Below are 16,910 nucleotides of genomic sequence, written 5' to 3'. Positions count from 1 at the left end.
TCAAGAAAAAGAGTTTTTTGTCAGTCTATACTATCATGATCATGTAAAGTCTTTGAAATTTATTTTCCATTTTGTTAATGTATATAGTACTGAGTGCTTAAAAAGCACTTAAAAGGTGCTTATTTTTTGTTGAAAGATTTGGCTACGCACCCTGTAAACAGGATACACCCTGCATGCTTTCACATGGGAACTTTTCTGTTTAATAAATGAAAAGTGTTATTCATTTCCCTAAACTCCCTTTGAAAAATACATAAAATATAAAATCAGATTCAATGCATGAAAAAAAGGTGTTTTTAATGAACCTTGGACAAGCAAATTAAGTCAGGAAAGAACACCTTTCTTTTGACGAGAGCACATCTAGGGTGAAAATACGACTTCACTCAGAACCTCCCAGGTAAATAGCAAAGTAATTCAGTTTTTAAAGCAAAATGAAGAATACAGGAACAAAGAATTTTTATTCATATAAACCTCAAACATAGTTTTCAATTTTTGTTTACATCCATCTAGTAGATATTTATTAGAGATTCGGGTGTATTTTTATTTAACACATTTACTGCCACTCTTCCATTCGTGCATGATAGTCACAAAATTAGCTTACTGCGCAGGTGCAAGATGACATATTCCAATCAAAAACTTAGAAAATAGATACACAATTTTTTTTTAAAGGTGCCATGACTATTGGATTTTGTTAATCGTCAGTGATAGTGTATACTATATAAAAAAAAAAAAAGCTTAACTTTGTAATCACCAGATCTAGTATTTATTACACTCCCCAAATATGTGTGGTCTTTTCTTATTCTGGAACACAACATTTGAGTGGATTCCAAACCAACAAAGGTATAGTTTGAGAAAGGATAGGAAATCCTATCCCAAACTAGGCTGTGATTGGCTAAGGCTTTATCCATTGTGCTGATTGAGAGGCTCTAACACCCTAGGCTTGACATCAGAGGCATGAATTCACTAAACAAATGAAAACCCCATTCTTCACCTATGATTTTTATAGGCTGCTTTCAGGCAAGCATTGTTGGGTGAAGAGAACTACAAATCAAGCGCATAATTATCGCTTCCTTGCGTTACGAGGCAATGTTTTGACCCTCCTTGCAATATGTAGTTTTTAACTTCAGGAATTGTGTAAATTTGACAGGCCTTTTTTCAAGCCTGATAACTCAGAAGACTACTTTCAGGCACCTGCGTTCACTGAACAGTTTGGTATTAGTTTTTTGCTTTGCACTATATATAAGTATTTAATGCAATGTTTTTATGTACCTAAAAAACAGTAGTCATATTTCAAAATTTTATTGAAAAATATAATAAATTATTAACAGGAATGCTTTAGTTTGTGTGTACACATACATTCGTAATATATTCTTTAATACAATAAAGTTCTTTACAATCACTGATTAAGTAGAGTGCTAACAATCACTTTTCCATCAATGGTACCACATATGCATGTACTAATTTCCATAGCTGTGGACCAATCAACAGTGTTCACCGGTTTATTATGACCACCAATGTCAAGTACAGAGGTAGCAGAAGATGGTGTAACCTAGAAACAATTAAAAAATATTCATGTTTTTTTTTCAAACAATGCTCAACATTCTTTATAATTCCTAACAATTACAAATAGCTATTAATTTCAGATAACACAATATTTGATCACTAAAAATATGATAGGAGAAAGTTGGATATGAAACCTTTGACTAAATTACTGCCACTGCATTTATCAGAATTCCCATATAACTAGTAACAGGCAGAGGCCTTTTATTTTAAGATACATAAAAAAAAAAAACAATAAACACTGTTTAATAGAAATGTTTTAAAAATTTTGATAGCAAAAGTTTTAATTTTTACTCCTGATTATTTGCTCTAGTTTCTAATTGCTTGAAGATATCTATTTCAATTAACTCAACACCTGATAACACCACTTTTTCATTATTTCCAGGGTATCTGCTACATTTTAGATTTTCAAATTCATGACTTTTCATGATTTTCCATGACTAATTCCAAAAATTTTTCATGACTCAATGAAGTTACTATTTTCGCCGACAAAAACGCAACAATGCATTTAAAAAAGCATTATAATAACATAATAAAAGGCATAACCAAAACTATACTCTGCATCTTCATATTTATAGATTTTAAATTTAAAAAACAGAGTAAAGAAAGAATTGAAACAATAAAATAGCTAGAAAAAAATGCAAAAGCAAATAATTTTTTTTCTGTAGAATTATATTCTAAAGATACTTTTCTTGTTCATCTGAAAGGAAAGAAATACTCCTAATTTTTCTGTTCTCATTTAGGAATTAAAAAAAATTTGCAATGACTGGTTTGCTTCAACTAGAATTTTAAATTGATAAAATTAAATAAAATAAATAATAAGAATTTTTAAATGACAGAAGAGTTTAAAAGATAATTCGATCTAGAAATTATGTTTTTTCTTTCATTTTTTGAAAGAACACCATAATTTTTAAAGAACATGATAAAATCATTTTATATTCTAATAAAATATGCCTGAGTGATGATTTTGTTAGGAATTCAGATGTTTGGAACAGGATGAAATTGGGGGGGGGGGGATTCCATTTTAAAAATTAGATTTTTCGGAGACCAGTGGTGCAAGTGGCAAAACATGGTTTTGGAGCATCTTTCGAGCAACACAAAAGCAATTTTGGAGCAGCGAAACAAAGATTTGGAGCATATTTAATGAAAAGAATTAAAACAAGAGTTTTCAACTTTGTTCATTAATGGCATATCTTATTTTTTTCACTTTTTAAAGGTCCCTGCATAAACAAATTAAGTTTCTTTTTGGTAGCTTCCAATTCTGTTAAATATTCTGCTATGCTCGACTTAGCCTCAGATAAGAGGATCTGTCCGCTTTCTATAAACATGTCTTTATTATTTAACCCATCTTCAATATTTTTTTATCAGTGGCTAAGAGATCTTGAGAAGCCTTCAATTTTTTTAGCAAATCAATTTCAGCAACTTTCAATCTGCTTTCCTCAGTTTCAGTGTTTTCACATTCTTTTTTCACAACCTCTAATCAAGCAGAATAATTTTTAAATGCTGCACGAGTTCCTTTAATCATATCTTTGTCAACTTTAAAGTTATTTAAATCCCCAGTGACACAACTTGTCTCAAATCATTAACACTATGCAAATTTAAACTTGCCCTATTGTCAAGTAGCTTTTTATTCACACATATGAACAAACCTAAAACCTCTCTAGTACTAAAACCTCTTTCAACATCGGCATTCTCATGTGGTATGCACAAAAGAGCTTTAAAAAGCTTTGTTATAAGAGAATATTTGATATTTCCCAAATTATATTTCTTCACAAAATAGTTTTTCCAAAACACATCAATTGGTGCATATTCATTTGAGTCACAAGAATAACCTTCTGGTTCTACACATAACAGTAACAAACATGCCTCTTCAGGTTTTATAATGAATGGGGTTACTGTTGCCAGATATCTTATTACCTTAATAGAATTCCATTCTCATCACAGGATGCAACAATTTAAGATGGTATAGTAACCTATTTTCAAGAGGCAATGCTTTTAATAACTTTTTTGCATGTGCCATAGACCTGTCACCTAAATACATAGAATTTCTTACTGAAGAAGATAATGATGTCATCGTATTTGTGGTATCTAGTCCAACATCTATTAAATTTGAATTTTGCCAAATTTCTGCGTTTTCTACATCCAAAGATTTTAAGTCCTTTCCTGTCAAACTAAGAAAAGCAGAACTCTTTTAAAAAACGCCCTAACAATGCTTAAACTAGAGACACCATTTTATAATACAGCAAGTGAATCAATGGTGTCTCAGTTTGGAAAAAACCTAAACATTTATTTAATATAGGTGAAATATTACTTAAAAAGGAGCTTTTGGCAAAAGCAATTAAAATAAATTCAATATTGAGTGGCTCATACTATTTTTTAAATTAATAATTACTTTATTTAATTCTGTAAAAGGTAATTTAAAACTCTAATTAATTTAACTATTATTTAACGTTATTGAGTATATTTTTCTTAAAATTTAAAAAAATGTTATTTGTAATAGTATATTCAATAAAACATTAACAAGATTAATATTGATCATACGGAATTTATAAAAATATGTAAAGAATTAAGCAAACTTTAATAAATTTATATTACAAATGTAAATTAGTGAATGACCCCTAATTTTTTAAAAATTAAAATTGGTCACCCAGTACAGTATTTCATTAATGAAATGATTAAAAAAAATAATTTTTAAATGCAAATTCAATGAGTATTGAAGCTATAATAAAATGCAATAAGTATAAAAAAAATATTAGTAAAAAAAAGTAATAAATGTTTAAAAACAATATGCAATTAGTGGATGGTCCCTCAGAAAAAATTTACACTTAAGAAACTCAATTTTTATCTTTATTAAATTAAATGAATAAAAGGGAGATGGAAATTTTGAGGTTATGAAGCTTTTTGATTCTTGACTGCTCTGAGGATCAACATGAAAATATGTACTTAGTGAATGGTCCCCAAAGTTAATTCCAAGATCATGAGTACTATTCTATAAATAGAATAGAGCAAGAAGGCCATAAGCTTGCCATTGACGAAGACGATGGCACTTCAATAACAATAAAATTAAACAAGAGAAATAAAATTTTCGTTTGCTATTAAACTTTGGCAATGTTTAGTCGGTCCCCGAAAATTCTTGGGAAGTTTCGGTTCCATTTCAGAGAGTGGAAAATGAAACCTGAAATTGAGAATATCTTGTAAAATGAAGCAGAGTTGTACATGAGAGTGCAAGAATCCTTCCCACTGAATCCAGAGCAACCCATCACATAGCAGTAGCTTGGTTGCCGCAAAATTGTGACTTGGCGATACCCAGGGGAAAATATCCCTTTTGGCTCAGATCGGGGCAATTTAAGCCTACTACTTCAATTTGGAGCATATAGGCCCAGGTTTCCACAATTGGCGCAGTACTTGCAACACTGGAATACCAAAATCCATGACTTTCCATGATTTTTTTCAAAAAAACAGCAAAAATCATGACTTTTCATGACAAATTTTGTTCAATACTGAAATTCATGACTTTCCATGATTTTTCATGACTTTCCAGGTGCGCGGATACCCTGTATTTCTTTATACACTTTGTTTTATCTGACCAGACTGGATATAAATAATTCAAAAAATAATTAATTTGCCCTGCAAAACTGCTTTGGAACTAAAGGACTGTAACAAATCAAGCTATATTGAAGAAAGTTTTTTTTTTATGAAAACATATTTATTTGACACAAACAACAAAGCAAAAATAAACTGAAATACCCGTAACGGGTTAGTATAAACCTTAAATACTGACAAAAACTATTCTCAACAAAAAATATCTAATTCTCTAAAACTAATCAACAAATTCCAAAAATTGTCTCATTCTTTCATTTTTTCTTGATCTCCTTAAATGTCTTTTTTTAATTCATGCCTGTGTTAGCTAGACATTTTTAAGACTTTATAGGACTAATTTAAGTAATTTTATAAATGTTTAAGAATACGAATGTAACATAAAGAATATGAATCTTTATGACCTGGTAGTTATGATCAACTGTGCCCTACATAGACTGACATAAATGACTCTGCATCGAATTTTTGTCAAACTAAGCTATTTGACCGTCTTAAACCTAATTTTTATAAATGTTTTTAGAAAAAGAAATAGGTTATGTTAAAAACTAAAATGTTCTCATTGTTATTAGGTTCTGAACACATATTTGTTGTTCAGCAATGCTAAATATGACAGTACAAATGAATTTCAGCAAAATTTACTGCTGTTAAAGCTGGAAGTCTGGTAAATCTTAGATTTTTATCAGTAAAACCTTGCGTTTACCAAATTTGGTTTGTAACTCTTAGGTTTTACCGCAAAGACTTGATAGAAGGCTAAAATAGAATCATATTTAAGCATACTTTGGACTTTTGACAAACCACTTTGGTAAAAGATATGTTATACCTGTAAATTCTAGGATTTACTGTTAAAACCAAGGTTTTACTAAAATGGCATGGTAACTCCTAGGTTATTACACAAAGGCTTGATGAAAGGCTAAAATGGAATCTTGATAAACCATACTTCGGACTTTTACCAAGCTACTTTGCTAAAATGTATGTTATAGTGGTAATATAACATAGATTGGCTAGGATTTACCAAACTTCAGGTTTTTATCGTATCAATCAAATAAAAAACACCCTTACAAAAAAATTTATAACTTTAAAATAGACTTTTTCTTAAACCAAATACTCTTTCTTTATTGACATTTAAAAGTAAATTCCTTACTTTGTAAATGACACCACCTAAAGGACCACAGGTTAAAACGTGATTACCATCATTACTGAAGCTGAAGAGTTTTCCGAATGACCTGAGTTCATGGGATCTTGTGGGAATTGACTCTGAATGTATTTGGAGTTCACTTGATTTATGACCCGTCTGATTCACATTCCAAGAAGAAAACTGAAATATCACAACAAAACTATGTTAGAGATTACCATCATAACTTCAGAAAAGTTGCAGGTCCAGTTAAAAGTTCTAGGTGTAGTCAAGTGGCTATGTGCTACAAGATGAGACTGCTCACAGCAATGTAAGAAAAACAGTGAAGCTAGCATTTCTACTTTTAAAATAATGTAAGGGTATAGTATAGATAAAAGAGAACTATTAAGTTAACAGTTGAAAATTTAGTACTCAATATGAACATTAATGCGAAAGGAAAATATTTAAAAGGCAATATAACATGATGAAACAATATTGGGAGAGAAAAACTAAAATCAGAAGATACCAATACAGGGGTGATTGTGAGCCCAACTCAAAAATCCTGAAAATTTCTTGAGTAAAATCATTAATGACGCATTTCAAATAATTAATGCTTTTATAAATTTAAATCATTGATATTTTCAAAACATTAAATTCTAAATAAATTATATTACGCATAATTTGAATGAATAATTATGTAAAAGTTTACTTTTATCTCTAATAACATATATTATTTTACCAGAAAAAAATATTTACAAATGAAAGATGCCAAGTATAAGTTCTAGTTCTAATATTTTTAAATAAAATATACAAGAATTTTTATACATAAATGTGATTGATGATTTCTAGACCTAGGATTTCCGGAGGGCAGTTAGGGAAAAATCCCGATTTTTTCCGGAGCACAATCACCTTCACCAATATGTTCGACGAACAGTGTACAAAGAGAAAGAATTGAATAGTTTTTGATCTAATGGTAAGAATTTTCAAATAACTTAATGACTTAACTTTAACTTAATGGCTTGCGAGGGCGACCCCAAATATGTGAATTAATTTCTGCAGACGATATTTAAGTTATGAAATCCGAGGCAAAATAACTTACATTCGCTGAATAAACAGGTCTTTTTTTAGACGGATTTGGATTCTATACCCTCAAAATGTAGGGGGTAGCCGCAATCTGGAAAATATGTCCTTGATAATTTGGTCAGGAGAACGGCCCAAAGTTTAGATCTCTTAACGTTAATTTCTGCATATTTCGCTATATGTCGAGAACTTTTGAAGCAAATTGAAAAAATTTTTTTCGCAATTATAAAATTCGTTTATCCAAAGATAATTCCATGGAAAAATGTTTAACAATTATTTCATATTTGTTATTATTTTATTTGATACTGAAAGGAAAAAAAATAATTGTAAGATCAAAAAATTTTTGACATTTTAAAAAATGCAACTTAATATAAAAGATCACAAAATTTGAATGGAACGTCCACATAGTTCCAGAAAAATTGAATTTCAAAAAAGTCGTACATTTAAAAATGAATTTTCTTTTAAGGATCTGCTTGACAGATTGTGCTTAAAGTTTGTGCTGTACCATGTAGAATGACATTATTTAAAATGATGTTAAGATTTGTACACCTTACAATACAAAAATTGTTCAACCCTTTTAATAAAATATAAATCATTATTAAAAATTATTTTTTACTTGGAATTATATTTGGATAAATGAATTTTATAATTGCATGCAAAAAAAAATTTCAATTTGCTTTAAAAGTTATCGAGATATAGTGAAATACGCAAAAAGTTAAATTAACAATAAGGGGTCCAAACTTTTGATTGTTCTCCTGACCTAACTATTGGGACTATATTTTCCAGATTGCAGCTAGCCTTTATATTTTGAGGATAAGGAATCCAAATCCGTCGAAAATAACAGTATGTGTATTCAGCGAAATTGCATTCTTATGTCCGATTTCGTAGCTTAAAATATTGTCCGCACTAACTAATAAGCATATTTGAGGTTGCACCCGTGAACCATTATGTCCGAGGGCTAGCACGTGAATTAAATCCGAGCATTAGATCAAAAGTTATTCAGTTTGTTTGTTTTTTACGCACTGTACGAAGCTTAACAAAATTTTAAAAATAAAGACATCTTGCTATAACTACTTATTTTTTTTATAAGATTATTTGATTCCTTTACAATGTAGAAATTTCTGAATATACAAATTCATATTCTAAGCTATCTTTTTTATAACATAAATATCTACAAATTGATACTAAATTATCAATGCTCTACAACTTTGCTGCAATTCTCTTCTTTTTTTCCCTGCATCAAGAACCGTTTCCAAGATGAAAACGTAAAATTTAAAATTTTCCACAAGATAATGAGGGATGGTGTAGTGCGTGCGTAACACTTTATTACACTTAGCCAAGCATAATGAGTGTGGTCAATTAAAGAATGGTGTACCTTTCCATCTTCCCCCATAGTGTAACAGAGGGTTTCATCAGAACTGAATTCAGTAGAAAGTACTCCTCCGCTGTGTGATGTCCAAGTTGCAATGTTTTCAGATGTTCTAAGATCTATTGAGGGATTAGAAAACAGATTCAGAAGTGCAGCAAAAATAAGTGTAAACAAGAATGATTGTGTTCTGAAAAGCGTAGCAAGAATAATGTTTCTGAATTATTTCATGCTTGGCTTTTAGATGAAAATATAAATGAATTTATGGTGTTGGAATTGTTTCCTAAAGTGAAATTGCTTTCATCATGGTGTTCTATCATGTAAAAGAGAAACAAATAGAGAGTATAGAATATCAATATTTTTATAATAAATATTAAATTTTCTAGGGTAGGACATATTTTTACAGAATGTTCTGTTATGACTGTCTGCTTCTTTTAGAATTGCCATATATAATTAATGGACCTAACAATAGCTCAGTATTTTAACTTGAATTTATAACTGATAGAAAATTACTAATAGTGTTATATTTCTTTATATGTAGCAGAGCTGGATTACCCATTAGGCCATGGCCTGGGGCCCCCAATGATTAGGGGCCCCCTTAAAATGGATTTTTTGAAAATAAATTTTAAAAAATTAAGAAAACAATAATTTTTTATACTTTTTCAAAATGTTATGATTATTTTTTAGTTCTAATTTAATAAAATAAAATACAATTTAATTTATTGTTATTTATTTTAAGTATGCTTTCTTAAATGGAAAGATATATAAATACTTTCATATTTGAATCAATAAAAAATGTACGAGAAAAAAATTTAATCCAAGGGCCCCAAAAATTTGAGTGGCCTAGGGCCCCACATACGCTTAATCCAGCCCTGATATGAAGACTATGATACAATCACCGTAAAGTATCGATTAAGTCCTGACCCAAATTTAGACAAATTGGAGATAAACGGTAGGAAGGTAAAAGAACAAATGTTTAAAGAAAATTGAACATATGAATGAATGTGGAAATGTTACTTGACCTGATTAAGTATAAAACAAATTAAAGTAAAATGAACTAATTAAAATAAATAAATTGTATTTCAAAAAACTTACTTCTTAGTTTTGTTTTCAAATTGTTACGATTGCAACATCAAAAGCAATCAACGAGAAAGTAAAAATTATTTTACAAAGAATAAACACAAAGTACGACAGATTTAATTAAAATATATTTATTTTCAACCATTTCTAATCGGAAAAACCTTCAAATTATGCATCGGAAATCACGTGAATACAAATCGCAAAAAAATATTTATCACGATGTTTGATATTAAAATCAAACGAATACGAATCGCTATGTTTGATATTAAGCTTGTGTAAATATGAACCGCGATATTGGGTTTTAAAAACGGATGAATACAAATTACGATACTGGATTTTTAAATCGTGTGTATACGAATTATTTAACCTCCTGAATACGAATCACGGAGTTGGATTTTAAAATCCTTCAAATTTGAATCGCGATGTGTAATTTTCGAGTCTCAACATATTAATTTTTAAATCGTGAGGACACTCCTGTTAATTTTGAAAGTATCTGCAAAATTTAAGAATTTCCTTGACTGTATCCCGCACGGCTTGCGTCTAGATATGTGAGGTGAATGGGAGCTATTATAGTTTTGATAGCTGATCAATAAGGCCCGGATTTTGATGACATTTGCATTTTTGGACATTTTTTGTCCTTTAGAGCATTTTTTTAGATTTATAGGGCATTTTTCATAAAATTTTTTGGCTTATTTTCCATTTTAAAGCATTTTTGAAATTTTTTGTTATTTTTTTCCAATTTTAATTATTTTTTTTATCATATTTTATTATTACACTGGCTTCCAAACAATGAAGAAAATCTCTAGGATATTAACAGGTGAAGCAACATCTTTTCAAATTGAAGAAGAATTGTCAGTAAGTGAGACCGTCTTTTTCAAGTACGCACCAATAACATCAGAAGACGTTGAAAGAAGCTTCTCCAGATATAAAAATTTACTTTCAGACAAGAGATCCTCGTTTACATTTCAAAATATCAAAAAAAAATTTAATAGTCCAATGTAATTCTGATATTTAGTAATATTATGAGATGGAAGTTGTTATATTCATTAAAGTTTCTATACAAAATGAAAATGTTTTGGAGTCAATATATTTTCCTTTTTTTTGTTATTTTAGAATATAAAACATATTTTTCAAACTTTAATGAACGTAGAACAAGTATTGCATTGCTTTATATTTTTTGAAATGACTCATAGTAATTTTAAAGAGTGAAACATTGTTTTAGTTCAATATTTTTACTTAATTTAAGTCATGTCATAAGGCATTTTTAGCGCAATTTTCGCATTTTTAAGGGCTTTTTTTGCACTTTTTAAGGGCATTTTTTGCACTCTTTAAGGGCATTTTTTGCACTTTTTAAGGGCATTAATCGGGATTTTTTAGGTCATCAAAATCCGGGCTCTACTGATCAATATTCATTTGAAACTATGGGTGGGGGCTTAATTGAATCCAGGGGATTTTTTGGTAATTCACTTATACACAATTCACCAATATAAAAATTAATTTTACATTTCTTGTTTGCTGCATGAATAAATCAACATACCTAGTATTGAAGAAGTTCCATTGGATAATCCAACAAGTAGTAGTTGTCCATTATGATTAAAAGAACAGCAGTAGACGCAGGCATTGTCGGAAGGCGGTAACAAATATCTCTGTAATTTAAAAAACACAAAACTTTTGTATCACATCCTTCCTGCATGGACCTAAATATGTACAGCTTCAAAAATACAGTGAAGATTACAAATTACTGTTGCAGTTAATGGTATATAACTATGCTTTAGAATTAAATCAAAATAAAAACATTGCATTGATACAACATCACTCTTAAAAAAATGATCTTGGAAAGATAGATTTCTAATATATTTAAATCTTGGAAATATTTTTAAAAAGAAAATAATACTGCAATGTCGTCATTTTTTACACAATATTAGGGGTAATTGTAAGCCAAACTCAAAAATCCTGAAAATTCCTTGAGTAAAATCATTAATAACACATTTCAAAAAATTTATGTCTTTATAAATTTAAATTACTAATATTTTCAAAACATGAAATTCTAAATAAATTATATCCAATTTATTTAGATGAATAATCATGTATGAGTTTACTTTTATCTCTAATCACATTTATTAATCTACCAGAAAAAATATTTACAAATGAAAGAGATACCAAGTACAAAGTCTAGTTCTAATATTTTGAAATAAAATATACAAGAATTTTTATACATGTGATAGATGATTTCTCGAAACTTCTGGACCTTGGATTTCCGGAAACTTCCAGATCTCGGTTAGCGAAACATCCTGAAATCGGGATTTTTACGGAGCACAATCGTCTATGCAATATTTAATATTAATTTTCAACTTAATAATTATTTTCTGTTAATGCAGTTTATAAAAGATTTGAATTTCTTCACTAGGCAGAAAAATGAATAAAATATTTTTTAAAAAAAAAAACCTATTTCACTGAATTGATAAAAATAAGTTTTACCTCTAATGTTAAAGATTTCATGTCCCACAAACTAAGTTGTCCACCTTCTTGCAAAGTTGCTGAAGTGACAAAATTAGTTCCCAGTGGATTGCAACAAATGCAGAGAACTCTACAAATTAAAATAAACAAAAAAAATAATATAAACACTTTATTTATGCAACTGAACTGTAGAAAGAATGGTAAAGCATGCATACTTCTGATCGTTCTCCCCCGATCCATCGACAAATAACTCTTTCATCACCCTCCTCTCTTTCGAGTCATAAATTCTCAATGTGCCTGTCGTACCACCATACAGAAGCTATCGAAATGATTGTTAAATTAGTTATGCGAATGAATTCAGTTTAAAAACTAAGAAGTTAATTATTCCAGAAAATGCAACTGACCAATCTTTCTCTTTTCTTGTCCCATTCCAAAGAGAGGACGCTAGTTTTGGACATGATTGTTGACAAAGTGGAAATAGAAGGTGTAGCATTCCATATTCTAATGAACAATTAAAAGATAAAAAACATTTTTAAATTGGAAAATATTTAAAAAGATAGTTTTTATATATAATAGTTGGAAAATACAATCAACAAAATTGAAATAGAATGACTAATAACAAAATAATGAATGCTTGAAATTGGGGGACTGCTTGATACTCTCACCAACCAGACGGTTAAACACAAACTACAAAAGTGCGTTATACAAATGTTATTTTTTTTTGGGGGGGGAGAATGTTCTGGTTTATAACATATAATAGATACAGAATTAATTTGTTGGTATTGAAAAAGATTCTTTATGTAATGAAAGCATTATGAAAACAAATAATTAAGCAAGCAGATTTGACAAGTAAAGAAAAGTTGTAAAATGTTAAAAAAAAAAGGCAGCAAAATAAAATTGATAAAAACAAGTCAAATAGTCTTTTTTATTTATTTTAAAATTAGATATGCGTGATATGAGCACTTTGATGAAAAGAGATTCATATTCAACTATTAAATTCATAAAACTCGTCAGAAAAGTGTAAATTAAAGCTTTAGGCAATTTGATTGGATATGCTTTCCATAAGAATTGTATGATAGTTTGCAATGTACTACATCAAATGCAGAATTTGCAAAAATCTAAGATTTTTTTTTTTTTTTTAAAATCACATTTTCTATTTAAAACACATTTTTTTATTTAATAAGATATTTTTGATTTCACTACAATGTTTTCATTCAAAATAGGTTTTTATTTAATTTTTAAATTTGTCAATCAGAACTTATGTAAAATGCATTTAGAAGGCTTGTAATATTGTTCAATAACAATATAACTAAAATAGTAACAACTTCTAACTAAAATGGTTAAAATTACTTTGTACATACTTATTATAAACTAATTATTTAAAAATTAAAGGAATAGTAATTATTTTTGTTCAAGCTCAATATCAAACAACCTCATACATTTGAAGAAACAAAGATTCAATTTGACATTTAGAATAAATGATGGATAAATTAATAGAGAAAAAATTAATTTAGATCATTAAACATAAATAAAAAAATGAATTATTCTTGGCAAAATAAAGTAGGTAGATAAATACTTTGTTTACCTCACACTAAAGCTGCACAATCAATCAAAACTAGTCTTTCTTCAATGCTTTCATACACAAACTAGATATTTAATTAATAAGTTTAAAAAGTACTGGTATTTAAATAATCATAAAAATAAACAAGTACAGTTAAAATATGTTTATTAAACAGCAAATTACTTTGCATAGAGTAAAAGGAAAGTCATATTTAAAAGTTTTACATTACTTTTATCCACATTTAGTATGTTTCCTTGTTTAAAATTTATTTATTTTGATCATCAACTAATAATTTATATAGAATATCTCACTATTTATTTGGATAAAACCTTCAGTATCAATAGAATCCAGCTTTGAAAAAAAAAATAGCATACAATAGCATTCAAAAATTATTTTTGACTAAAAGCAATAATTCTTTAAAAAATCATCAAGGGATTTAAATCAATGATTTTTAGAAAGAAAAAAAAATCAAGTGATTTAAATCAAGCCAACCCTTATCAACTGGGGGGTAGAACACTAAAAAGAATGCAGGGATATTTCTATTAATGAGCAAGAAACATGATTAGAAATTTTTGAATTCATGTTGTATCCACCAAACATGAATATTAAAAAAAAAAAATTAATGTTTCCCGATATAATCACAATAAATCATCCTTTTTTATGCTGATTTTGAGCATTTGGCCCACAGCCTGATATGAATAAAAATCTGGATAAAACAAATACTAAATTTTAATGTATAATAACTTCTAAATTTTAATGTATAGTAAGTTCTAAATTTTAATGCATAAAAACTTCTAAATTTTAATGTATAATAATTGCTAAATTTTAAGGTATAGAAATATCTAAATTTTAATGTATAGTAACTTTTAAATTTTAATGTATAATAACTTCCAAATTTTAAAGTATAATAATTACTTAATAACTCCATCCATATCTGAACTAGCAACAGTTGTACCAGTGCAGTTGAATTTGCAGTGAGTTATCAATGAATTATGTTCAGAGTATTTTTCCTGCAATAAAACATAAAGACAAATTTTATATGAAACAATTTACAATAAAAAAATTGAGAAGAAAACTAATTAAAATGACATTTACCAAACTCAAAATGATCAATCCACTTTTGTTATCCACTATTCAGAAGAGGCAAGTAAACAAATGAAATCAAACAAAAAAGTCAAATATAGCATTAAACTTAAAAGTAAATAATTTTGAAATACATACATAAAATAAAATTATTAAAAGTTTTCCAGCGCAAACAAAGAATGTTACAAAGTAAAAATGATTTTATTCATCATTTATTTGAGAAGTTTGAAATAATACAGTAATTATAAAATTTGTCCAGCTAAATATAATTTAAATAGATAAAAATTAAATTAAAATTAACAATTATAAAAAGAAGAAAAAAATCCCTTTTGTCTGACCAAACATTGACATAGATTATGCTAACCAGAAATTTAGAGTGTGTAGGGTTCTTTTGATTTGAATAGGAAGAAATGATGGCGATTAATAGATAAAAATAAATATTAAGAAGAAATCGAGATAAAATACGTACAATACAATTAAATCATCATAACAAAACTAGAGCGTTTACTTATGTCTGCTCATATCCGTGTCCCCCGACAAAGTGATTGTTATAATTATTTTAAATACTTATCTTTTATTCATCAAATTTTTTTCAATGTTGAATTGAACAATAATTTTCTGCTCATTTTTCTATAAATTGATAAAAATTAAACTCTAAAGTTTATAGTTTTAATAAAAAGTAAACTTATTTTAGTCAATCACATAATATTCTGTTAAGTACAGACATAGTTTGCTTTAGTATTAATGTAAACCCTATGTAAAGTTATTTAGAAATCTTGTAAAAGGGTACGAAAGAAATAATAAATAATGGCAGGTGTTGGAATTGTCATGAATCGAACGTTTAAAAAAAATTGATGGCTCAAATTTGAAATTTGCCTATCATAACAAGGTATTAAATACACAGAAATTAATTTGAAAAACAATAGGAAAGCGGGGGAAATGAAGTGAATTTACAAAAAAAAAAAAAAAAAGAATAAAAAATAGTGAATACTAAAACTGAATGTTCTTCATTAATGAAGAAATTTGCAGAAAAATAATTTACATATTTCATAAAAATGGGCCTTAAAAAATAAAATTCGGATCAACCCCAGGACATTATAGTATTGCCTTATAATTTCCATGTAGAACAGCAATCCCAATGCTTTCGGCAAATTCTAAAGAAGGGACAAGTTTAATTAAATTCATTTATTAAGCCTAGGTAATGGAGGATTTAAGCAAATAAGTAATAAAAAACATTAATTTATAAGAGTTTATAAAACATTATTTAATCTAAAATACGAATAGACAATCAGAAGGGCATCCATCCTTCAATCTGTTCTGGATTCTAACAACCAATTACCCTTTTCCAGTTGAAAGTTTTCTAAGTCTTGATGCCATGTTATGCTACAGCTACGTGAAATTTGGCTCTGTGCCAAATGGGTGAAAACGAAACAATTATGTTGGAAAAGTGTTCCATGGAAAATGCTGCAGCGAAGAATGCAAGCTTAGGGATCATCAAATCAAACTCCCTGACTTTTCCAGATTTTTACTAAAAATTATTACACTCCCTGATTTTTTGGGCAATTTCCAAATTTCCTGACTTTTCCTGGTTTTCCAGGTAGCCTAACAACCCTGTTGACTAATGATAATTATGATATTGTATATTTTTATGTCCTTTCAATTAAAATTCAGGTTGATCCAGTTTATCCCCTTATTCATATGTCTCCAAATCACAGCCAATATTATTTCGAATGCACAGCTTTACTCTATTATGAAATATGTTTTCAAATATTATCATACACAAAAAAAACAGGAAAAAAAAACTGTGGAAAGAAACAGATTTCGAACTCAAATAGAAGGAACTCCTTTTAAAAAAATATCAAATATTAAAAAAAAATTTAAAACAATTTATAATCGCAATCTAATTTAATTAATATTATAAATTTCGAAGCTATTTAAGATGTCCTTTTTATTCTAAGCATATGCTAAACATATACAGTGCCACAAATCACATGATGAACTCACAAACAACATACTAT

General features: G+C 28.4%; 1 protein-coding gene across 1 annotated transcript in view; it reads right to left on the bottom strand.

The window, feature by feature from the left end:
- Positions 1-1,280: 1,280 nt before the first annotated feature.
- Positions 1,281-16,910, bottom strand: part of LOC107442229 (WD repeat-containing protein 91) — a 30,349-nt gene continuing 14,719 nt past the window's right edge. Inside the window, exons 9-17 of the mRNA XM_016055740.5 lie at positions 14,905-14,939; positions 14,725-14,819; positions 12,653-12,749; positions 12,464-12,567; positions 12,270-12,378; positions 11,329-11,437; positions 8,721-8,833; positions 6,296-6,469; positions 1,281-1,546 (exon numbers count right to left, since the gene is read on the bottom strand). Of these exons, the coding sequence (XP_015911226.2) occupies positions 1,394-1,546; positions 6,296-6,469; positions 8,721-8,833; positions 11,329-11,437; positions 12,270-12,378; positions 12,464-12,567; positions 12,653-12,749; positions 14,725-14,819; positions 14,905-14,939 (989 nt within the window). The 3' untranslated portion in view covers positions 1,281-1,393. The remainder of the gene's footprint in view (positions 1,547-6,295; positions 6,470-8,720; positions 8,834-11,328; positions 11,438-12,269; positions 12,379-12,463; positions 12,568-12,652; positions 12,750-14,724; positions 14,820-14,904; positions 14,940-16,910) is intronic.

Source organism: Parasteatoda tepidariorum, chromosome 2, assembly GCF_982258835.1.
Source record: "Parasteatoda tepidariorum strain Cologne lab strain chromosome 2, Ptep-v5.0, whole genome shotgun sequence".
NCBI classification, from domain to species: Eukaryota; Metazoa; Arthropoda; class Arachnida; order Araneae; family Theridiidae; genus Parasteatoda; species Parasteatoda tepidariorum.
Note: the sequence above shows the minus strand (reverse complement) of the source record. Positions and strands in the feature narration are given on the sequence as shown.